Source organism: Echeneis naucrates, chromosome 20 (genome assembly GCF_900963305.1).
Source record: "Echeneis naucrates chromosome 20, fEcheNa1.1, whole genome shotgun sequence".
NCBI lineage: Eukaryota > Metazoa > Chordata > Actinopteri > Carangiformes > Echeneidae > Echeneis > Echeneis naucrates.
Genome location: NC_042530.1, coordinates 11,884,435 through 11,907,433, shown reverse-complemented (window position 1 = coordinate 11,907,433; position 22,999 = coordinate 11,884,435). Strand labels below are relative to the sequence as shown.

General features: G+C 41.8%; 2 protein-coding genes across 5 annotated transcripts in view; both read right to left on the bottom strand.

Moving 5' to 3' along the window:
• cubn (cubilin (intrinsic factor-cobalamin receptor)) overlaps positions 1-15,773 on the bottom strand; it is a 31,712-nt gene extending 15,939 nt beyond the window's left edge. Inside the window, exons 1-33 of the mRNA XM_029528835.1 lie at positions 15,658-15,773; positions 15,090-15,219; positions 13,919-14,014; positions 13,617-13,655; positions 13,418-13,519; positions 12,933-13,036; positions 11,609-11,735; positions 11,097-11,265; positions 10,809-10,940; positions 10,526-10,621; positions 10,165-10,289; positions 9,624-9,816; positions 8,910-9,028; positions 8,345-8,579; positions 7,915-8,096; positions 7,428-7,590; positions 7,071-7,261; positions 6,749-6,905; positions 6,176-6,351; positions 5,820-5,985; positions 5,202-5,427; positions 4,903-5,033; positions 4,145-4,334; positions 3,728-3,888; positions 3,254-3,435; positions 2,946-3,102; positions 2,451-2,638; positions 2,030-2,189; positions 1,685-1,866; positions 1,348-1,516; positions 958-1,139; positions 399-555; positions 91-207 (exon numbers count right to left, since the gene is read on the bottom strand). Of these exons, the coding sequence (XP_029384695.1) occupies positions 91-207; positions 399-555; positions 958-1,139; positions 1,348-1,516; positions 1,685-1,866; positions 2,030-2,189; positions 2,451-2,638; positions 2,946-3,102; positions 3,254-3,435; positions 3,728-3,888; positions 4,145-4,334; positions 4,903-5,033; positions 5,202-5,427; positions 5,820-5,985; positions 6,176-6,351; positions 6,749-6,905; positions 7,071-7,261; positions 7,428-7,590; positions 7,915-8,096; positions 8,345-8,579; positions 8,910-9,028; positions 9,624-9,816; positions 10,165-10,289; positions 10,526-10,621; positions 10,809-10,940; positions 11,097-11,265; positions 11,609-11,735; positions 12,933-13,036; positions 13,418-13,519; positions 13,617-13,655; positions 13,919-14,014; positions 15,090-15,219; positions 15,658-15,773 (5,020 nt within the window). The remainder of the gene's footprint in view (positions 1-90; positions 208-398; positions 556-957; positions 1,140-1,347; positions 1,517-1,684; positions 1,867-2,029; positions 2,190-2,450; positions 2,639-2,945; positions 3,103-3,253; positions 3,436-3,727; positions 3,889-4,144; positions 4,335-4,902; positions 5,034-5,201; positions 5,428-5,819; positions 5,986-6,175; positions 6,352-6,748; positions 6,906-7,070; positions 7,262-7,427; positions 7,591-7,914; positions 8,097-8,344; positions 8,580-8,909; positions 9,029-9,623; positions 9,817-10,164; positions 10,290-10,525; positions 10,622-10,808; positions 10,941-11,096; positions 11,266-11,608; positions 11,736-12,932; positions 13,037-13,417; positions 13,520-13,616; positions 13,656-13,918; positions 14,015-15,089; positions 15,220-15,657) is intronic.
• A 664-nt stretch (positions 15,774-16,437) lies between these two features.
• trdmt1 (tRNA aspartic acid methyltransferase 1) lies at positions 16,438-22,853 on the bottom strand. 4 transcript variants are annotated; one of them, XM_029529075.1, is made up of 12 exons: positions 22,756-22,846; positions 22,295-22,390; positions 21,788-21,897; positions 21,375-21,451; positions 21,030-21,101; positions 20,645-20,710; positions 20,076-20,145; positions 19,907-19,978; positions 19,299-19,624; positions 19,041-19,098; positions 18,589-18,718; positions 16,438-18,211 (listed from the first exon to the last, which is right to left on the bottom strand). In XM_029529075.1, exons 4-12 carry the CDS (start codon positions 21,410-21,412, stop codon positions 18,111-18,113), a joined length of 933 nt encoding a protein of 310 aa, XP_029384935.1. In that variant the 5' UTR covers positions 21,413-21,451; positions 21,788-21,897; positions 22,295-22,390; positions 22,756-22,846; the 3' UTR covers positions 16,438-18,110. The 4 variants fall into 4 exon arrangements, with proteins under 4 accessions (XP_029384935.1, XP_029384933.1, XP_029384934.1 ...); XM_029529073.1 differs by lacking the exon at positions 22,295-22,390 and having other exon boundaries at positions 19,299-19,617; positions 19,882-19,978; positions 22,756-22,853; XM_029529074.1 differs by lacking the exon at positions 22,295-22,390 and having other exon boundaries at positions 19,299-19,626; positions 19,897-19,978; positions 22,756-22,853.
• Between the last annotated feature and the right edge of the window lie 146 nt (positions 22,854-22,999).

The following is a 22,999-nucleotide window of genomic DNA, read 5'->3' as shown; positions in this document are numbered from 1 at the left end:
GAAAGATTAAGGTTAAAGGTTAAAAATACACAACATGTGTCACACCACATATCCAACAACATTTTTTTGGCCTTGACTTAGGCAACTCACATGGTTCCTGCGCTTTGATGATCCAACTACAGTTCTGATTTGGTGGGTACTGGGTTGGGTACCGTGGTGATGCAATAGCCCCACCAATATCGTCTGTGAAGATGGTTGCCCCACAGGCTGTGAAAACAAAATGATACTCAATATATCTTGCTTTGTGCACAGGTCTTGTGGGGCAATCCTGAGATTTTAAAATTCTTGTGGTTTGAATTTGGTGAGTGAGTGTGGAGATGGGATTGATGGATGAAAAGGTGGAGATGATCTTTCTCCCACATTCAAGTGAGTGAGAATAAAGTTGAAGTCAGACCCACCCTCAGAGAAGCGAGCGCTGAAACCACGGTGGCTGCGACTGGAGTCAGACCTGAAGCGTACGTAGATGGTGTTCCCGGTGGAAGTGATGGAGGGAGGAAGGCTGGTGCCGCACACATGGGCGAGTAGAGGAGAAAGTATAGTTGGGCCATCATGGATCTAAAAAAGGACAGACAAATGGTCTCAATAAAGCTATGCAGCTTTGGGTTTAATTCACTTTAACGTGAATAACTTGATGTTGATGATGGTGCTGTATGATGATTAGTACCTGAAACAAAGATATGATCTAAGTCAATATACAAGAATAGAACATCATCAGTGTGTGTCATCCACCTGAACCTCTATGATACACAATATGGTAAACAATGACACTAAATAAAACACATTACTTAACTAGTTACAGTCCAAACACTGATTGTTAGCATCATCACTACTCTACTATTATTAATCTTAGTATTATTATCATTACACATAACTATGAGGAACTACACTGCACAATCTCCTCTTTCTTCCTGAAAATAGGATGCAGAAATGGTAATATTCATTCATTCACTGACTCACAGCCACATAGTCCCAGACACAGTTGCTATGATGTTCAATGTCCAGGTCAGAGAAATTGAAGAAGACGCGGTGGTGGGAATCTACACTTATGACCCAGGAGCAGTCCACATTATTGGGATAGTTGTTGGGATATGAAGGAGAATGGATCTCCCCGGATGGAGCAGTGACTGGGCCTCCACAACCTGCAGGAGGAAAGACAGTTCAGTACATGTAATGTATCTACTGTGTATCTGTGTATGTATGATAAGTCGTCAACCAGCAGGGAAAAGAGTTTATCAGAATGTATATTTATGTCCATGTGTGAAATCCTCTCCTTCAGAATACCAAAGCAGGTCTCACTGTGTTTCCGTCCAGGTCACTCTTCTCCTTTCATTGGACATGTACACCCACCTCCTTGGACCTCAGTCCAGCTGGCATTGAACCCTCGACCGCTGACATAGGCATCGGACTTGAAGCGCACAGTGAGGAGGTTGCCAGTGCTGGAGACCTGCATCGGGGTGGATGTGGTGCTGCAGAGCTTGGCCAGCTGCGGGGCGGAAAGATCTGGGCCTCCGTACACCTGAAGGGAAGTGAGAGGGAATGGTCAAAATGGCAACTGAGAACGATGTACTGAGACTCGTATATAAGGTCATTAATGCATTTAGAGGGTCGGAGTGTGCGTTGTGGACTGGGACATAGAAACACAAGTTCTTATAAATTGCACTGAACACAAACAGACAGGCCTTACTTCCAGCACATCATAGTTGCAGTCTTGGTGGAACTCCACATCAAACTCATGGATGGTGAGGGTGATGCTGCTGCCGGGTGACGTGGTGATGTACCAGACACATTCCCTGTTGTCCGGATACTTGCTGGGGTAGCCTGGGCTGTTGAAGGACCCACTGGGGGCAGAGAGCTCCGCACCACAACCTGCAAGAACACACACCAGTCAAGTGTAAGTTCAGAACCCATATTCTTTAAGATACTGAGAATTGTGTTACTGCATTAAACCTTATTTTAAGTTCTCTTCTTAAACACTGATGTGATCGAATCGAGCTCATCCACAACTGCAAAAAGACAGTTACCATCTTACCATTCTGGTACCACATCATCTGGAAGCCGGGCTGGGGCACAGAGGAGTCGGATCTGAACACTATGGTGAGAGATGAGCCAGTGGTGCTGTTGGCTGGAGGGGGCCCGTTTCCACAGAATGTGCCGATCATAGGCGCTTGTGTGTCAGGTCCATTGTAGAGCTGCAGCAGGAACATTTGGAGAAAGGTGAGGTCGAGTGCAGAATACAATACACAGCCAGAAAAAATACATCTGCACATAATGGGATGTTAGAATATAACAGACTTCCATCAAAAGGAAAATATTACTATAATTTGTTCCATCAAATCTGAAAAGCAGATAGTGTGTTTGGATCCATGGATTTCAATTGTGCTTTATTGAAATAAAAGCTTGGGGTTTTTTAAAAGCAAAGCCAACGTTACACAGATAACGCATCTGCGTACCTTCAGGTAGTCAAACAGGCAACTACTGGAGGCTTCCAACTGGAAGGCAGTAAAGGTGTAGTTGATGGTGTTTCCACCAAGGGCCTGGATGGTCCAGATGCAATAGGAGTTGTCTGGGTAGTTGTTGGGGAAGTTCAGTGATTCCACCACGCCACTGAATTGGCCCGAAATCAGCACATCACGGCATTCTGACAACAAACACAACTATTAGTCTGTCGGTCTGTCAGCCTTTCTTAATATACAATAGTACTATAAACTAAGAACAAAATACAAATGAATCCTCAGAGCAGTCCATCTTTTATACAGTATACAATATGCTCAAATATTTGTCAATGTCTGTCTTAACTTTCTTTGAGTCATTATTGTTGTACTTGCGTTCAAGCATTAAAAAAAATACTCTCAGTTCACTTCAGGGACACTAGTCTAGGATCTGAAGTTACTGGCATCACTACTGAATGTTCATGTCAGCATCAGTGTGTGAGTGTGTTTTCGCACTAGAGGTGTATGATGCAACGAAGCCTCCGGTGCTGATGCTGCTGTCAGTGCGCAGTTTGACAAAGAGCTGATTGCTTGAAGCATTGATGACGCCAGGCACCTCAGTTCCACACAACTTGGCTAGCTCTGGAGCATTGCTGCTGTCACCATCATACACCTGAACACACAAACACAAATACACAAACATGGTTATTAAACTGGGTATCAAAGGAGTCTTGGAAAAGGTTTCTATTGGTGTTCAGCCTGTAAACTCATCATCTGGAAACTACTGAGTAATGCACCCACTTTGAGAGAGGTAGAGTACTCACAGCCAGGTAATCATAAGCGCAGGAGTAGCTGGACTCCAGGTGGAAATCAGGGAAGGAGAGCATGAGCTGGCTGCCCTGACTGGTCCTGATGTTCCAGTAACACTCAGCATTAGGGTGGTACGGCAGGGGGTAGTTAGGAGATGAAAATCCCCCTGATGCAGTTGTCATTGTCCCTCCACAGCCTTCAAGAAAAAGGGACACAATGTTTGTGTGTGTGCGACTTTACTTGCATGGTGGTCTTTCACAAATTTTGGACATTTTAAGAAAGCATGGACATTTTGGCTTTCCTGACTGTCTAACAAACCTTCAAAGAGATGATAATTTGGTTTAAATCAGAAAATTGATATAAAATCGGCCATAACAATGTTTATTTTTCCACAAAAATCTCCCAATGAGGAGCTTGCCGATCAAAACGACAACACAGCTAATGGCGCATTTCCATGACGCAGTAACTAAAGAAGTATTACCACCCACCTGTCTGCGAACCATCCCACTGGGCAAAGAATCCACGGTTTGGGGAGGAGGTATCGGAGCGGAAACGAACCCAAAGACGATTGCTATGAGATACCAGGACTGGAGGTCCCTGATTGCCGCAGAACTTGCCAATTAAGGGAGATGTCTCATAACCACCATCCCTGCAAAAGACATACAATGAAGTAGCCAGATGTGTTACCAGTCAACAGGCAGCTGAAATATCAGGTTTGGTGACTGAATAGTTGAGACACAGTCATGACCATCCTGCAAGACTCAAAGAGCCCGCCATGATTCCTTTACATGGTAAACAACCACTTGCAGAGCAACCCAGGCATTACATAAATTTTTACCATGAACTGAAACTGTATGTATCGTCTCTTCAAAAGCCAACCTCTTACACCAGAACTCCTCTCTTACCTGATCTCCACAAAGTCATATCGGCAATAAGGAGAGGTACCCTCCAGTTGAAAGTCGGTGAAGTTCAGCTTAATCTGCATGTTGACCTGCAAAATGATCTTGAAGATGCAGTCTCGGTTGTTAGGGTAGTAATTGGGGTAATTGGGTGAAAAGAAGGACCCTGTTGGAGAGGTGAAGGTCTCCCGACAATCTGAAGAGAGAACCTTGTAATGTGAATGCTGCATTTTCATTTTTTCATCCAGATAAAAATACATGCATATGTGACTGCTTTTCTAATATGCTAACAGTTCTTTGGAGTTTCAGTGTTAATGACCTAATGACCTGATATATACATTTAGGGGTAAATTTGGTGAATGCAGCCTCATGGTAAATAATTAAGGTTAAAAATAAGATGTTTGTCTCACTGTGACTTAACACTCATGAAAAATACTGTTCCCCATACAGAAGAAATCTTTTAGTATCAGAATGGATGAACCTGCCATATTTTTTCTGAGTCTGGATGTCCAACCACGACAAGTGGTCCTGTTGTGATGGTATGTGGAGCCTGGATTTTGTTATGATGAGTGGATCATGTGCTAATGTCAGACTGAACAAGTTGTCATTGACAAGGAGTGATAAGCATCTTATATAATTCTTTACAGCTGAATTATAGTCAACAATCGTAATAGGAAATTATAATAACTCATTTCCGTTTAAAGCTAATGTATCTGTAGTCTTGCATAAATTCTCTAAAATTTGAAAAATAAGGTGCTTATTACCTGTAGCAGCATGGATGGACACATAACTGGCAGAGAATCCCTCTTTGGTTAAACTTGAGTCAGACACAAACAGCAGGGTCAGCTGGTTGTCAGTGCTGGTGATGGATGGAGGCACTGAACGCCCGCAGTACCTGCACACATGAAGCACCCAGGACCTCTTCAATCATCAAGTACAATAAATAGAAACTGCCAATCGGAGGATCATTTGTTTATCTAGTCAACGTCAGAGCATCTGAAATGAAAAATAGACTAAGACTAAGTGTGGATACACAGATATATTCAGTGCATATATTGTATACCTGCCGATCATGGTTCCAGTCTCTACAGTGCCATTGTCATAAACCTCCAGGTAATCCAAGGCACAATTACTGTGGTATTCCAAGTTGAAAGACTCAAATGTCAGCTGAATCAGGTTTCCTGGAGAAACATTGATGTACCAGGTGCAGTTGGCACCGTGTGGATAGTTGTTGGGGTGGCTGGGGCTTGTAATGATGCCTGTAGCACTGGTGAGGATATCACCACAGCCTAGTAGAGGAAGGAGACAGTAATGGCCAATATTAGAGACTGGAAGTTGTTTTAGTGGACACCATCACCATCACGACACCACCAAGACACCTGAAATAAAACTGGATTCTTGTGTACTGTTCAAAGCAGCCGCTATAGGTCAGTCAATAATTTGTTGCTAAATCAACAGTTGTATTTTCAGAAGTATTCAAGAAAGTATTCAAGAAAGACAAAACAAAAATAAAACTGAATTAAATCATGCAAAAAGTAAAACAATAATATATTTGAACTGGAAGATTTGATTACTATTTTTGTTAATTACAATCAACTGTGGAGCCTTATATTTCTAACCCAGGATCTTTTCCCGGATTGGTCAGTCTGAAATGTTTGCTAATTGTAGACAATGTTCTCACCCGCCAAGGCAGAGCTATAGGCAGCTTCAAAACCATGGTTGCTAATGGATGAGTCGGTCTTGAAGCGGATATACATGGATCTCTGGGTGGACTGGAGACTGGGAGGGATATCATCACCACAAAATGTCCCCAGCAGAGGAGAGCTGGATGTGGAGCCATCCCTGACCTGAATGACGAAGGAAACATGGACCATTCATTCCAGCCATTCTTACCTACAGGCCACCTTTAGTTTACAATCTCCACTCATTATGCACAGTTTACCGTGCATGGGGAAAAAAGTGCAGAAAATAATCCCTAAAAAAATGTGGTTAGTGGTATATATAGGTTAAAATATTTAATTTGCATGGTTCAATTACCTGAACGGAGTCAAAACTACAGGAGCCTCCCTCCACATCAAATGACAGGAAGTTCAACCTGACCACGTAGCCCTCTGGCTGGTTAATGACCCACTCACAGACCTTGTTGTGGGGATAGGCGTTGGGGTGGTATGGAGAGCGCAACTGCCCACTGCCAGACAACGTACCTCCACAAGCTGGTGAGACGGAGGGTTAATGGTTAGTCAGCAGCCAAAAGACATAATAGACAGAGGGCAGACTGTGTGGATTAAATTGGCTTCTTTATCATCACTGCATCAGTGCTTTCTCAGAAATACACATCAACTGGTAAAGAGATACAGAGTTAAATAATGCCTACTGATATGTTTGACAGGGATCATAACCATAAAACCTACCTCCAAATCCCAAAATCATAAGTGTTTTAGATCTGTTTTACTATCCAATTAAACCATATCATATAAATTCATTTCATGACCTTCAGTTTAAAATTCTTACATCATTTGCAGTATAGTATATAACAAAAAGCATGAATCACAGCGCGACCAACACATTAATACAATGCCGTATTATAAAAATATGTGCGTAAAGTCTCACCAACAGTGTAGACAGCGCGGAAACCAGCACGGCTCACTGATGAGTCGGACCTGAAGCGAATCCACAGGTTGTTGGAAGATGAGAGGATGGGAGCTGGCAGGGTGTTCCCACAATATTTCCCTAACAGAGGATCAGTCTCCGCATTGCCGTCACGGACCTGGGAAGGAATAGGCAGCAGGCAGAGGGTGTTGGCACTTGTTTCACTGCCGGGAAGGCACCAGAAATCCCAAAAAAGTATTTTGTGTAAGACTAAATGAATGAATGGACTAGTGATCTGAGTACTGTTTTAATGCAATGTTTTAAATCAGTGAGCACATCTTACCTCCACGTAGTCAAACATGCAGCCGCTGTGACTCTCCAGGTTCAGGTGAGTGAAGTTCAGAGCCACCTTCTCACCAACTGGCAGCCTAATCAAATAGATGCACTGGCTGTTGTGGGCATAGTCATTGGGCCAGTTGGGGGAGATGATGATGCCCTCACTGTCAGTGAAGGTACCACCACAACCAGGGTCACCTTGGAAAAAACACAAAGCAGAAGGCTGTCTCATACCGCTGGAAGCATAAAATGTATACAAGAATAGATAATGTCATCAAGCCTAAAATGATCCAGCTGCAGAAGCAGCATGGTTAGATCTGACACAATGTATACATTAATGTACTTTGTGTCTGGGTGTTCTTACTTGGCGACGTTGTGTATGTTATGTGGAAGCCTCGGTCAGAGATGCTCGAGTCGCTGTGGAAGTGGATCCATGCAGCTGGACCTGTCGTCATCAGGGGCGGAGGCGATGCAGTACTGCAGTATTTCCCCAGAACAGGGTCTTGAGACAGAAGACCATCCCGAATCTACAACATTTGGTCAAAGAGAACTTAAACACAGCTGCAACGCTGTGGGGTCAGTAGCCAGTCACACCAGTGCCAGTCTTACACTATATTGGGATCTAAACTGAGCCAAATTCTCGGGAGAGAAAAGAAAATTGGTAAAAAGAGCATCATCTTGATTGACACATTGAAGTTAAGATTGAGGCTTCAGGTAGGCTTGCATTTCAGAATTAAATCTTCATGACAGGCACAATATGACTGTGACGTCTTTTTAAAGTATTTTATTCTCAGAGTTTTCATGGGCGTGCATTTCAAAAAATGTAAAGGACACTGAGATATATTTCTCACCTCCAGGAAGTCAAAGGAGCAGTCGGAGTGATGCTCCAGACTAAGAGTGCCAAATGCAAAAGTGATGAGCAGGCCGGGGTCCACTGTCACAGACCAGTAACAGTCTCGGCTGGGTGGGTAGTTTCCAGGGTAACCAGGTGAGTTAATGCTGCCATAGGGAGCAGTTAGCTGTCCTCCACACACTGACATGAGAGAGATTTCAGGAAATGATAAGCAATATTTCACACCGAGACCTTCAGAAGCCTTTTTGAGACAGAGACAATTAGTTTTGATCAAATTTTTGGTAACACCATAATAATGATGGGCAAAAAAGGCAGTTACCCAAACCAAATAGAAAGACTAACGTTTTTGGGGGCCAGTCCTTTGAAATCCAATTGAATGTTTTTCGTTTGAAAGATTGCTCAAAGCAAAACAAACGAAACATCCCTACCTGGATCTTGAGCCTCCCACACAACTGCGAAACCACCATCATTAACAGTTTCATCTGAGCGAAACCAGAAATACAGGGAGTTGTGGGAGCTGTATTGGTCCGGTGGCTTATTTTGGCCACAAAATTTTCCGATCACGTGAGCAGAAGCACTGCTCCCATCGTGAATTTGAAGAAAGTCATAGTTGCAGTTGGTACTGAGCTCCAAGTGAAAGTAAGAGAAGGTGATGTGCACAATCTGAAGAAGAGAGTAAACAAAATTTTCCGGGTCAATAATGTAGAAGATGTTTCTAGTGCTATGTCACCAGGGAAAACATTGCGATCCGAAGTGTAAGCTAAGTTAAGTAATTATTAGGGAATAAACTAAAATAAGAATAACTTTTCTGATGATAAAGATGAAGGAAATCTATTCTTGCACGTCAGAGTTGCACCATGACAACGAAAGTGGGCTGCATTGTAAAATCAAGACAAAACAGCTCAAACAAGCAAACTGCACACTTCCTGTTCAAGAACACAAAGGGATTTAAAAAAAAAAAAAAAAACTGAAATACAATAGACTGCAACTCACTTTGTCTGGGTTGACAGTGATCACCCAGGCACAGCTGACCTGGTGGTCATATTCATCATGACCTGGAGTGTTTGGGTAACTGAAGGAACCGGCAGGGCCGGTCAGATAACCTCCACACACTGTGGACACACAACACACAAACTCACATTACACAAAGAATGAGCACAACAGGATGCAAACAATTAATATTCACATTTAAAGGGAAAGTGTGCAACGCAAATGTTAGATCCGTCCACTAATGCAAAACATTAACTTGTGAACAATTAGATTTATTATTACTAAGCATAGGTTGGGCACCTATATTGAATATGGGACTTCATAGGATTTTGTTGATATAAAATTGACCAGAGATTATAGTCACAAAGTAGCACATCATCTCACAAGCAGATACAACTCTCTGCTTTACTGTCTTTTCTATGCTGAGCAATGCGTTTCTGAGGCAGTTTCTGACTCCCTAAAAGGTAATTATACAATGAAATCATCTATCCAAAAGATTACAGACATAGATCATATTCTATATCACTTTCTGAGTGATCAATAAAAGATGATTTCCCTTCTGATAAGCAGTTCTGTCCCTTAGCTTCTTCCCATGACTTCAATCTATTCTACATTTTTGCTCTTGACCTTGTTTCTTTCTTCACGTCCTTTCAGCCGACCCATCCCTTCTTGTTCCCTTGACCTCCCTTTCTTCGCGTCCCCACTCCCTTTTAGTACCTTGCTGTGCAGTCTGGCAGAGTGGGCCAGTCCAGTGTGCAGTGCAAGTACAGCTGAATCCATTAACGCCGTCCACGCAGGTGCCTCCGTTTAGACAGGGGTTACTTGAGCATTCGTTGATGTTCTGGTCACAGTTGGTTCCAGCCCAGCCAGGGTTGCAATTGCAGATGTACCCGGGAGACGAGGTGGTTTCCTGTGACAGTGGTCAAACATGAAATTGTTGTGACACTCTCTTTTTTGCAAATAATGTTGACGATAAATCAATACAGGCTTTAGTAAAAGATTAGATTCCTACTGTTGGTTAAACTTAATTTCTGTTAACTTTTGCTCCAGCAGCAGGACAGAGCATTTGGCACTGAGACAATATAACAAGAGACTTAGTTAGGTAGCTTAGAAGATTGACATGATATTTTAATAATTTTAATGTAATAATGTAGCTCAAGGCACAAAACTGAATATCAGAATAACAGAATATCCTTTGAAACAAGTGGTTGTAAATGGAGTGAGGGACAACATGTCACTGTACACCACACACACTCACCATACATTGTCCATTGACGCAAGGATTGCTGTTCTGACATATGTTGCTGGTCTGAGTGCAGCCTGTTGGCCCATAACCATTTCCTGTGTAGCCTGGACGGCAGGTGCATATTGGGAAGCTTGAGCCTGGTGGATGTGGGAAAGAAGCAGAATACAAGTTAATACAGTTAATACACAATACAGTTAATTCTGTTTGTCTGATGAGGCTCTCATGAGTAAGTAAGATCAACCTCCATATCAATGATACTCTAATCGTATTGAAGAAGAAACTTGATATGATTATGTTCAATTTGTTTAATCAAATCGTCTCAATATCCCTGTTTTCCTGCTCAGTAAAAGCTAATAAAAATGTTTCTTTTTACCTGAGCTTGAGGAGCAAGTGGCCATTGGGTGACAACCTCCATTATTGACAGAGCAGATGTTACTCTGGGTGCACGTTCTCCCATCACCCTCATAGCCTGCACAAACACCCGAATGATCCTTAGAGGTATTATATAACAATGAAAATGCCCGCCAGCTGCATACACAAGACATTAAGACCTTATACCAACAGCACATTCATGACCCGGGTGATGGATATCCAGGTAGCACCACACTTTCTCTGCTGCTGATTAAGAATTCACAGAATTGTAACTAGACTTATACCTGGAGGACAGGAGCCACAGTGGAAGGAGCCCATGGTGTTCATGCATTGCACCATTGGAGTGGTGGAGCAGCCGCCATTATTGGTCAAACATTCATCAACATCCTGACAGCTGTAGCCATTGCCTTGCCAACCTGGGATATATTACAAGCAGTTAGAACAAATCTCTGCTTATTCCATTTACTTACTAAAGGATATTTTACGTTTATTTATTGATAAGCCAGCCCCAGCAATCGTGGCCTGTGTCCATTACAGAACAGGCCAGAACGAGCTACGCTGCTGAGCCTTACCAGCAGGACAGGCTCCACAGTAGAAGGAACCCTGAGTGTTGTGGCAGGGAACCATGGGGTTGGTGGAACAAGGCTTGTTGGGAAGGTTACATTCATCAACATCAGCTATACAGGCTGGGTTCCCAGCTGGAGCCTCCCATCCACTTTCACAAATACACTTGTATTTGGGCTGTTCATCAGGGGAGGAAACAGACACAATGGGGGGGAAAAAAAAGTCAAACAGAAGTATGGAAACAAAAGAACAAATTTAAATAAACTGGAATTGTGATAAAAGATGAATAATTTCATAATGTTATGTTATGTTATGTTATGTTATGTTATGTCCAAATGAAAAAAAAAAAAAGAGTTTTCTTTTGTCAGTACAGTGGAAACTGCTTGTATTGACCACATCTGCCGGGCTCTCTACAAAATGCCTAAGCTGGCTACAAAACAGCTTTTATTTTTCAGATGCATCATCTGGAGCCATGACATGGTGTGCTAGTGAAGTGACCTGTTGCAAAGGGGTCAGTTACCTGTCCAGGCGTAACACGGTCTGCATCGATGCACGTGCCATGCACACACAGGTCCTGTCCTCCATTTCTGCAGTCATCGTAACGCACAGTGCAGAGAACCCCAGACCACTCCGGAGGGCAGTTACAGCTGCACAGAAGCAGGAATACCGGAATGTCAAATCAACGCCATTTTTATTTCATCTGGCAGTGCTTTGGAAAACATTTTTAAGTATTATCATTGTTTTTGATCACTCTCAAATATCCACCGTCAGCTTCAACAGTGAGCCCCAGACTTCCTTTTGCTGAGCGACCGGCGGCTCTACTCTGAGCCTCCCCGCCCTGTTCCTACGGGAGAAGCCGGCCACCGATGTGGTTCTGTCGGTCATGACCCCGTTCTTGTGACCGTAGGTGAGGGTAGGAACCAAGACTGGCTTTCCGGCTTTCCGCGATGCAGCGACTGCAGGACCGATTCTCCAAGACCCCGGGATACTCAAACTCCTTCCCTTCGGGTAAGCACTCACTCGGAGTAGGCAGTCCATCGGCTTCCGGCAGAGAACCATGGCCTCTGATTTGGAGGTGCGGAGCCTCATCCCAGCCGCTTCGCACTCGGCTGCTAACCTGCCCGGTGAGAGCTGCAGGCCACAGCCCCCCTCTCTCCTCCCCGGCCCTCCCCTCTTCATCCTCCAGCTCTGTCTCTGTCCCTTCCGGTCCCGACAGTCTCCTCAGCAGCGTCCCACCTTTTCCCGCCACGGCCGCAGCCCTTCGAGCCCGTCGGTACCCTGCAACTGCCTCTGGAGTCCCCCGGGATAAGGCCTCCTTCTTCAGCCGGACGGCTTCCCTGACCGCCGGTGTCCACCACGGGTGTCGGAGGGTTGCCGCCCCTTGAGGCCACATCGGCAAACCGCTCCAGCCCGACGCCCAGACCCCCCCACCGGGATGGAGGAGGAAAAGCTCTGCCGGAGAGGGGCCTCCCGGACAGGGGCCTCCTCCAGACCTCACCACCAGAGGCTGATCAGTTGACAACTTAGCCCCTCTCTTCCTCCGGTCATGGTCATCTTGTCTCCCCCCCCCCCCCCCCCCCCCCCCCTTTTTTTTTTTTTTTTTTTTTTTTTTAAATGGCGTCTTCTCGGACCATCCTTTGTCTTGCCCCTGGCCTGACACCAGTTTGTCATGGGTGACCCTACCGGGAGCATAAAGCTCCAGACAACATAGCTCCCAGATTCACCTCTCCACAAGGTCAACTGTGTGAGTGGCGGTTAGAAAGAAAGTGAGTCTCTGTGCACTTCAATATCAAGAGTGTGTTAAATCAGAACACAACACAAACAACGGGAGGCCAGACACATACGTGAAGGATCCAGGGGTGTTGACACAGCTTCCTCCATTCTGACACTGCTGAAATGTTCCTGAATACAGCTGACACTCATTCACGTCTGTTCCACAGGTAGGACCCTGGCACATACAGATGGAGAGGAAGAAGGGGGAGAAAGCATTAGTCTTACCATGATGTTAAACTCAGTCAGAGCTGAGTATTCATCATTGTCGTCAGTTCTTGGTCAGCAAAAAAAAAAAAAAAAGAGTTTGACGCTTTTATTTATTTATTGTTTATTTTAGCATGCCGTAAACTGGTGGTGCTAAAGTTTGTGTAAAATTTAAATATAGCTTCTTTGATTTTGTTCTAAAATAAAAGCTAAATATTCCACTAACAGCGACTTTCTGGGAGCTCTGGACAAAATATGATGTTGCCCCACTAATAAGTACCCTCTGCAGTATTAATCCGTGGCCTATTGTAATAATTACTGCTGTGATGTAACAAACCAGGAGAGAACTCACAGCCCAGTTGCTGGGACACACACAGTAATACGTGTTGAGCAGGTTGAGACACGTTCCTCCGTTCTGACAGAGGGTGCTGGTGCAGGACACCTTCTGGATTGTCTGAGAGATAGAGGAGAGCAGGAAAGGTTAGGAGAGAAGAGAGAGAGACGTATAGTACAGTTCTACTACATTTGAGCCACTTTCCTAAATGTCTCACCGATTCGAGCGCAGTCACTTTTTGCTGAAGTGTTTTCACCTGGAGAGAAACATGGGGCATTCACAACATTGTCATTATTATTTTATTTCACTCGCAACAAAAGAATGGTATGTTAATATTTCAATGACAAAGTATTCTATCATCTCCCTTTTATCTGTGTGATCTAAATAAAATACAATATAAAAGGTGCTGTAATGTGATTCTCCTCTAAATTCATTTAATTAATTTTTTTTTAATAAAATTAGTTTTACTCATGTAAGATTTTAATCCAACAAGAGCTACAATAGTTGTTCATGTTCTACCGTGGTGTTCAGCTGGTTCAGTTTGTTGGTGACATCAGGGGAAACTCCACCTCCATGAGTCTTTATGTAATTTATGTCATCTTTGTTGGTTTTGATCTGAAAGCAGAAACACACAAACACCTCAGTGTGGAAAAAATATATTTATAAATGAGACCTTTTTGACCTTCACTATAGAGTCAAAGCCACAGGGCTTTGACTAAGAGTCTCTGATTTGTCTGGCTGGATCCACATAGAGTTCCACGGCAAGTTGACCTTGTGTCCCATTGATGAAGACGCTTCACCTCATCCAACAGGCTGCTTCAGTTCTGTCTGCCCGCTGAGACCCAGATATTAAATCTTTATAGGGTCCTCATCAAGGCCAGTGAAGTAACTTATTTTGTTACAGCTCCTGGTTGTTGAAACAACAATTGTTGGGGGCATAGTACTTGTTGGGGACATGTGTGAATGGCTGTTAAATCTCCCAAGAAGACATAAGGAGACTCTAATGGTCTTGATCTTTGGTCCTGTCCAAACTGCTGTGTCTGTTCCTGAGAAGTTAAATATTGATAGTCTCATATGAGGAGCAGCAGGCTTTCACCTGTGGAAAAGCTGGAAGAAATTATATGGGGGGGGAAAAACCACTTACAAAGCACAGTAGTCAGTATAACTGACTTGTTTGGATAAGCTAATTAGTTTTAGGGTTATGGTTATCGTTCCTAAGTCACCTGTTTTTATCAAGGACCTTCTCCTTGAGATGGCTCGGTTTGACTGAAAGAGTCCTGATTTGACTTCCACTGAATTATGCAGGCCTTCAATGCAACAACAGCTACAAACAAAAAAAAAATTGCATACTTCCAAAATCCTGTCTCTGAGCTCTGCAGACAGTTCTACTCTCCTCATGGTTTGGTTTTTGCACTATACTCCACAGTGGAACAGAAGCATTATCCATGTTTTTAAAGAAAGCTCATGAAGACTCATCATCATAGGGTCCAGTTTATTTTCTAGACAGTCACTACATTGCATCAACATAAATCCTTGGTTTTACTTTTGTACAGTATGTGCTGTCAGCTAATAGGAGCCACAAGGTCAGGTGATATCAAATCTGCAGAGAAGTTTTCTTGTTTATTTCAGACTCCAAGATACTTTGTCATATAACTTTGGATTTTGGTGGTTGTTAGTGATGGATGCTTACCTGAGTCAAAAGCTGGGTGAGATCTTCATTACCCACTTTAACCCGGCCTGACTCTGTTGTCTGGAAGCGGATGTCTTTATTGTTGCCGGGTGTGAAGACAAGGTGCCCACCCTCTGACAGCATTCGAGGCCTATGGAGAAAAATCACCAGCATGCATGTTGTATTTAGGCCAAGTTAAGGTAATTTCCAAAGGCTTAAGGCCCCATTTAGAATCTAACACTGAGCTTCAGATAATATTCACAAATTTGGGTCCCTTTTTAAAAAAAAAAAAAAAATCCTTTATGTTTGTAATCAGTGAGGGAGAAAATACAGCAACTAGTAAAACAAGCTTACTTATTAATACTTAATATAGAGGGACTTTTTGGCTTTTCACAGTTGATTCTCTGGATGAACTAATAAAATATTGAAACTCTAGTGAAGAAGCTGACTAAGGTATCAAATCAAATAAAATCTTTTTATCCTAATGACACCTGTTTTAGGCGTGTGTAAGATGAGAATCACTGCTAGAGCCCATCAGCGCTAAATGATTTCATACATTCTGCCTTAATCTCACCAAATTCCAACTCACTGGTCATTGCTTGTGCTCCTCTTTTGTCGCATTGTGTCCCTCTGCTCTCCTTGCAGTCCCACCAGGAGGAAGAAGAGGATGAAGAACAGCCATGAGAGCTGTTGTGTCCCAGCCATAGGAAAGAGATGTGCTCTGGACACTCCAAATACATGTAATGAGGTCTGGATGTGCAGCCACTCTGAAGCTCACTGCTCAGACTTTGACCTGACAGTACATCCATAAAGTGCATCCCAATTTACCAAAGCTGGTTAACTTTATTATTAAGTAAGGAGTCCCCTCACATGACTGTGGGAGATAAATAACTTTGTGTCACATTGTGCGCTTCTGCTTTTCTAGACGTGAGTGTGTGTTAGCACTGGACAAATTAATCTAAGTTATTTTATGTGTATAGCTCCATCATAGTTCTGCAAAATGAAAACCAACAGATGACAATAGTGGTTCCTGTCAAAACACCTGTGACTAAACTGGCCGAACAAGTAGATTTATTTTGCACTTTTCACAGTCGCAAAAGAGTTCACTGTGAAAAGAATATAATACACATATAATATGTAATAACAGCAGTGAAATACACAGGATAAACAGGAGTACAGTATGCTGCCTGTCTGAATGGTTGTTCAGCCTGACAGCAGCCTTTTGATCAGTTACAGGGTAACAGTGTGAAGAGGCTGCGTACCATCTGACTTTTTAATCTCAATTCTTTTGATTTAAATTCTCTGTTAAATGACATTCAATTCAGCAGGAAAGCCGGTGGTCATTAAAATTATTGGACAGGACAAAGAGTGTTTAGTGAAGTCATAGCAACCTCTAATTTTTGCAGATTTGAATAAATTACAGAAAATGGCATTGCTTTATAGTACGCTTTCTTCTTAAGAGTTCTCCATTTATTAGTAAGAATGATGATATACAGGTTATCTTTCTGACTTCTGCTCATTTGGGCTTAATGACTGTAATAACCTCATATTGCACACCGTGCAAAGTACTTTTGATGTACTTACAGTCTCACCTTAGATAAGAGTGTTTATTGTTATTGCACATTACTGTACAATGAAATTTCTGTTGGTCAGCATTCCGTTTTGAAAGCAGAATGTAAATATGATTAAACAATTAAGGAACAATTTCACAGGTCTCCAAAGGGTTTATGAAGTCCTATAACAATCTGCAGCATTTCCTCATACAAATACACGGGGTTAGCGTCCCACAAATCATGTGAGACAGCCAATAAAGATAGCAACTTTGTTGAACTTGAGTTTTTATGAAGAAAATACCGTAGATGCTGTTCTATGAATCCCGATCAGTCCTTTTGCTTAAGTTGACCACTGGAACAGGAACATTTATGACGGCTAACTCCCCTACAGCCAAATTCTGGCTTCTACCTGTCATTTGTGCCAAAAATGAAATCACAAATTAGAGTAAAAATATACTTTGCTCATTGTTGATTCATCTCATGTTAATTAAAGTTGATTTTCAAAACTCAAAACCATTCATTTTGATAGTTAACTAAACTGGTAAACTTTTAAAAGTAATTACGCATTGTGGCTCTGGGGGTTGAGCATATGCCACATAAAAACAGTATTCTGGGTTCAAATTTGGCAAGGGACCTTTGCTGATTTGCTGCATAAGTAGACACAAATTCCATACTGCTATCTGTGATAATAGTTAGTGGCAGATAGGGGTCCGACTTTTGAATTTTAGAAATCATTCAGTCCTTTGGTGTTCTGCTGTTATCTGGCAATTGTGACTTTAACACATCTCTTCATTTTGATTTGTGCACTTTCATAATGTATATTATTCATTAATTAATTCAACTCCTTCAGTTTATCCGTTTCTGGGTTGCGGAGGGTGCTGGAGCCAATCCAAGCTCACATTGGGTGAAGACGTTTGAAGACGCACTACTCTGACCCAGTTAGACCTAGTCAGACTAGTGCAGACTAAGAGGCGAAACGTCTTCAAACGTCTTCATAGACAAATACAAGTCCAGTTGCCTACAAATCAAGAGAATTTATATTAATGCTTAATTCATTCAGTTACTTACAGACTTCAAATCAAATAAAATCTTTATTTATCATTAATCTGGTGTATTGTATCTTCAAGAGCTTGTTACCTCTGACTGTGATGTATCCATTTTCCTTCAAAAGATTGTGGTGCCACAACTTTCATCAGGTGCAAATCTAAACTCAAAGTAGATCTGAAAACTGTTAATTGATTTATCTGGGGAATAAACAACAATGTACAATGCTTTTTTCGGTCTTTAAGTATAAAAATATATTATTGTGGTCTCAAAAACAACAAATTCAAGTCAGTGGAGTTTGAAGACTTTGAAGTGTATATAACTTAATCTGTTCACTGGTGATGTCCCTTATCAGTATTTATCAGTCCTACGCAGCCACTGGGCAGGTTTATAATCCACAATGACAGATAAAATGATGTTGTCCTTCAGAGGCATGTCCCATGTGCTAGGAGACCAGCAGCCGCAGGAGTCTGGCCACAACCTCAACATTCAGGCTGTTTCCTAAAACTCTGTACCGCTGTTTGGTAGAGATTCCTTCTGGAAATGCTGCAAAATATATCAAATAAGATCAATTAAGTAAATACCTGGTTTAGGATTACAGCACACAACATCATCTTCATAATAACCTTCATTTGGGAAATTCATTAATGAATATAATTACGGTCTCTTATAGTCAGGCTAATAAGCTTCAAGAGTAGTGTAGTGCATTATTGGGACTTTTTTTTCTGTCCAAGGTTTTTAATTTAGAGTTCAACAAAAAAGCAAAAATAGCAATAGCAAAATAAACAATATATAAGCAATATAAACACACTCCCTTTCTTGGCTGAACACTGTATTGAAACACGTAAAAAAAATAAACAAACGAACAAACAAAAAAAAAAACAGGGTATGAAAGGAAAAGTGCTGCAGCTGGTTGGACTTACAGAAGCTCTGAGGGAAACCCATGAGGTTGGCAACTTCTCTAGGAGTGAAGTAACGGAGCTTCAATTTCGACAGCTGCCGGACTTTTTCTTCTTCTGAGAACTGGTCCAGACCAGAGAACACGCTCTCCATCTGCACAGCACATTGAGTAAAAGCCAGAATCACATGTTGTACCTTAGCTAATGTTGCGTCAAAGCTCTTTACTGTATATTAATACAGTCGGTCGAGCAGTTACACAGTACTGTCCCAAAGCTGAATGTTTAGCAATTTTACTGCTGACCTAATATCCCTGCTGACAGGCTGCCTCCTAATGTTTTTTTACATTGACTATACATGTTCTGGACGAAGAGTTTTCTTAATATAGCTGTGATGTATCATTGCTCCAGTGGTGCTGCGTGTTGTGAAGGGATTCACCTAACACAATACAGATTCATGTATTGAGCCCGAAACCTACTTTTGTTTCAGTACAGCACTTCAGCACCGATCCAGTTCCCTCCACATACCGTCCATAACTGAGGACACAGAATGTTAAGACAAATGAATTCTTCTGCAGTGATCAATTGACATAACAGAGATACACTTTTATCAAATATCCTGTTTTTACTGTACACACACCAATCTGCTTTACACTGAATATTTTCAAATAAACTGAATGAATTTTGATAATCAATTCTTGATCAGTAAAGATGAATGAAAATGTCCCGGTACCCACCCTTTGGTGAAGCAGACAGACCTCCTACATGTGGGCTCAACAATGTCCATAAGCAGAGCGTATCTCAGCAGTGTTTTGGGAGGAAGGAGATACTGGTCTATGTTTACTTCTGTTTGTGGCTCCAGGAAGTCTTGGACCTGCCTGATGGACAGATTGTTGTTTTGACTCATCTTCCTCTGGACATCTGTTGCTGTCTCTAATTTATAGAGGACATGACTGTCCTGGACTGTGTCGTCAGGCTGGCAGGTGTCCGGGCAGGAAGGATTCACAACAATCGGCTGCTCAGAAGAATCGCCCTCAGCAAGATGTGGGAAGACATCTGAAATCTAAGATTACATAGAAACAATAAAAACGCTGACACACTGATATGATCTGAATCCTAATGTCTTCAAATATCCCACAAATCTGGTTTCCTCGGTTCACTCAAATGGCAGAAAAACCAATTTGTTAGAAATAGTTGAGAATTCGGTCTGTAGATTTAAGATTATTATAATTTTTTTTTTATTCACAAAGGGGTTGATAATATGGAAAACATTCAATATTTCAAAGTTAAGCTTTGCTCGACAATGGAAGCTTCAAATGCCAGGAGACCCCGTGTTTGAACTAACCTGGGTGCTAAAGTTTTCTGTTGCAATCTTTGCAATGAGGAAATAACGTAGTCTGGAATTTGGGATCCCAACCTGGATTTGTGAACACAGAAGTGATGAAGGTAAAACGCATTGCCTTCATAGCACAGATGTGATCGAGGAAAGTAGTCACACAACGAGCATGTCTTACACTTGTGGGGGAGATCATGAACTCTTGGAAAGTATATCCGCAATCCTGTAGTGTTTTCACCAGTAGTTCCCTTTAAAAAAAAAAAAGTGTAACATGAGGTGAGATGCATTTATTCCTGAGAAATATCAAACATTATTTTCAAGTAACAGAAATAAATCCATTAACTCGAATCAGTAAAAGCTTTAAAGATAAAAAGGCACTATTGCAAATTTCTATTTGCCATTGCAATTTTTTTACATTCTCACTATTAAGAGAAGATAAGTACATTTGTCAGAGCTAAAGCAGCAGGTAATATTTCTCTGATGTCAATTATCTGTCCGCCTTGCAACACGGTACAACATGTTAAATGATCCCAGGTGAAACATGACAGTATGAACCTTCAGGATATTGTTCTGTGTTCCAAACAGGACAACATAAAAGGACTGTAATAATAATAATAATAATAATAGTTCTTATTGTTTTTATTAGTAATAAGGCATGACAGAGATCATTTGCAAGACTTCAACACTATATGTCTATTTTCATGCTGCTGCATTTTAATGAACTCCTGCTGTTCATTAAATAATTACCTGGCCGAGGAGCTCTCAAAGCCTTTAACATTCTCCAGCAGGATGAAGCGGGGCAACCTGTGAAGCCTGTCGGTCATTGCCATAAGCAGGTTGGGAAGTAAAATCATATAGTCAGAGAATTTATTGACAGAAACCATGCTTGTAAGGTACGTAGAGAGAAAATATCAATAAATAATTTAATAATGTATAAAGCTATATTCCACATTAGATAAAGCTACACAAAAAAATTATTTTTATAAAGGGGTGAAGGTCATCTGAGGTCTCATCAGTATCACAAACAAGACACAACTTGATGGCTGCAGCATTTAAACAAACATGAAAGTGGATACCTATTTACAGTCATGTACAGCTAGTTAGTAAAGAACGAAATCCTGATTCTGATGACCTGGGCAGGAGATCGAGAATGTAGAGGAAGCTCTTTGTTCTGGGATCACTGATGTCACCTTGGAGTCCTATCCTGCGTATAGAAAAAAACAATGAACAATTCCAATGGAATGAACAATAAATAGATAAAAGACAACACATACACATGTCAGTATAATAATATTGACTGGCAAGTATCTATCAAAGTAGTGACGAGAAAATTCACATTCTCTCATGTGGTCAACTTTGAAAAGAAAGGAGAATATGGAAAATTACACAGCAAGGACAGAACCTATAAACACCACAAAGGTTTGTCTGAATGAAGTACGGCAATTTTTGGATCCCAAGACGCAGATAACACACTCACCTGGTGAAAGGCTGGCAAGGAGGGCTCATCAAAATCATGTCAAAGGATAATTTATTAAAATCATCAAGCACGATGCCCTGCCGATAAAAACAGATAAACAAAAAGAAGTTTAAAACATGTGAACATCACAGTAGTAGGAAAATGTATTCAGTAAGATGACCAGATGCTGATGTTTTCTGAGAACAAAACAAGAACCATAAATCTTTTTTATTTGATATTTCACATTGATAAAAACACTGAAAATATCTTATTTCAGAAGTCTGGCTGATCACTTACTTAATATATGATAGCTTATAGCTATATGGATAGCTCCATATTAATTCATGCATTAGATCATCATGAGACGTCACCATTAGTAAAGCAGTACTTAAAAATGTGAAATATTACGATGTCAAACCACCACTATCACCCACCTCGATAGTTTTGTTCCAGAGGGGCGTGTCAGGGAAATTGTGCTGGTAGATCTGATTTGCTGTGGTGTTTATGTCAATGGCGGCCACGACCTGGCCCGGTATGCCACTTTCTAGAGGGAGCAAAATAGATAAGCCGCATATCTAGCTGATGCCAACGATGAAATGAATGAAATAAGTTGAGGAAAATAGACCCAAAAGTAAAGAAACAGAAAAAAGGTTTATTCTAGCGGCTCTGCAGATGGAAGAAACAGCCAATCTGCACTAGTCTAGACTAATTAGGCTAAGGTTGATATTATAGTAAAATGTGTATTATTAAACTTAATAAAAATAATAATAAACAACAGTTTTAACAGAACAGGAAGTTACCTGAAATGTTGACAGATTGCAGCCTAGTAGCTAAAGACCATATTCAAAGCAGAACAAGAACACTTCATATAACTGAAAGAATACAAAATCTTACAATGCAACCTGAACGCACAAATACACAATGCTATTTTCAACACGCACATCTGAGTACAAGCGGCACGGATGGATGAAATGGTCTCGCACCAGCAGTCTGTTTGGTTTGCACAGTTTCGGTGGCAGTGGCTGTCTCAGCTCCATCTGTTACACAGAAATGAATGATCTACAGTAAACCCAGCCTGCACTACCTCAAATCCAGGACTTGTAAAAACCGAAGAGGATGACTGCTAATGCAGAAGGTAAAGGAGTTTAAGACCATATAGACTTATGAATTATATGAATTACTGCTACACCTTCTGCACCTCTCTCTCTCTGTCTCTGTATCCGCAATAGCAAAGTATCTGATCAAACCTTTTATGATAACTTCTGTTTGTTCCTACAGGTTGGGTAGGTCCACTCACTCTCCCCAATGTGGACAGGTAGTACCCGTGCGTTGCATTTAAAGACATCCAGACACGGAGCAGCTTTTCCCTCAGGTGATTTCGACCTAATAACTATGATCTTACCTTTCAGAGCATAGTGCATCCCCCCTATTCCACTGTACAGCTCCAGCACACGCACACTCTCCATGGCACGCTGTTTCCTCTGCGCTCAGCTGTTCGCTCTTCATGTGTAATGGAGGTTGGAGCACAATGACAGGACGCATTACCGCCGCCCAGCGGTCTGGAGAGCAGTGCCACAGTCAAACACGAGGAAAAGCATGCATTTCTTTGCAGGCTGATAAGGCACAAATCCCGAAGCGAAATAAAA

Coding starts and splice junctions, on each gene's coding strand:
- trdmt1 (XM_029529073.1), bottom strand. CDS start 22,819: ATGGAGAGTGTGCGTGTGCTGGAGCTGTACAGTGGAATAGGGGGGATG. Junction 19,099..19,298: donor TCTGTCTGCTTCACCAAAGG/GTGGGTACCGGG, acceptor CTGTGTCCTCAG/TTATGGACGGTATGTGGAGG. Junction 18,212..18,588: donor GGGTTTCCCTCAGAGCTTCT/GTAAGTCCAACC, acceptor TATATTTTGCAG/CATTTCCAGAAGGAATCTCT.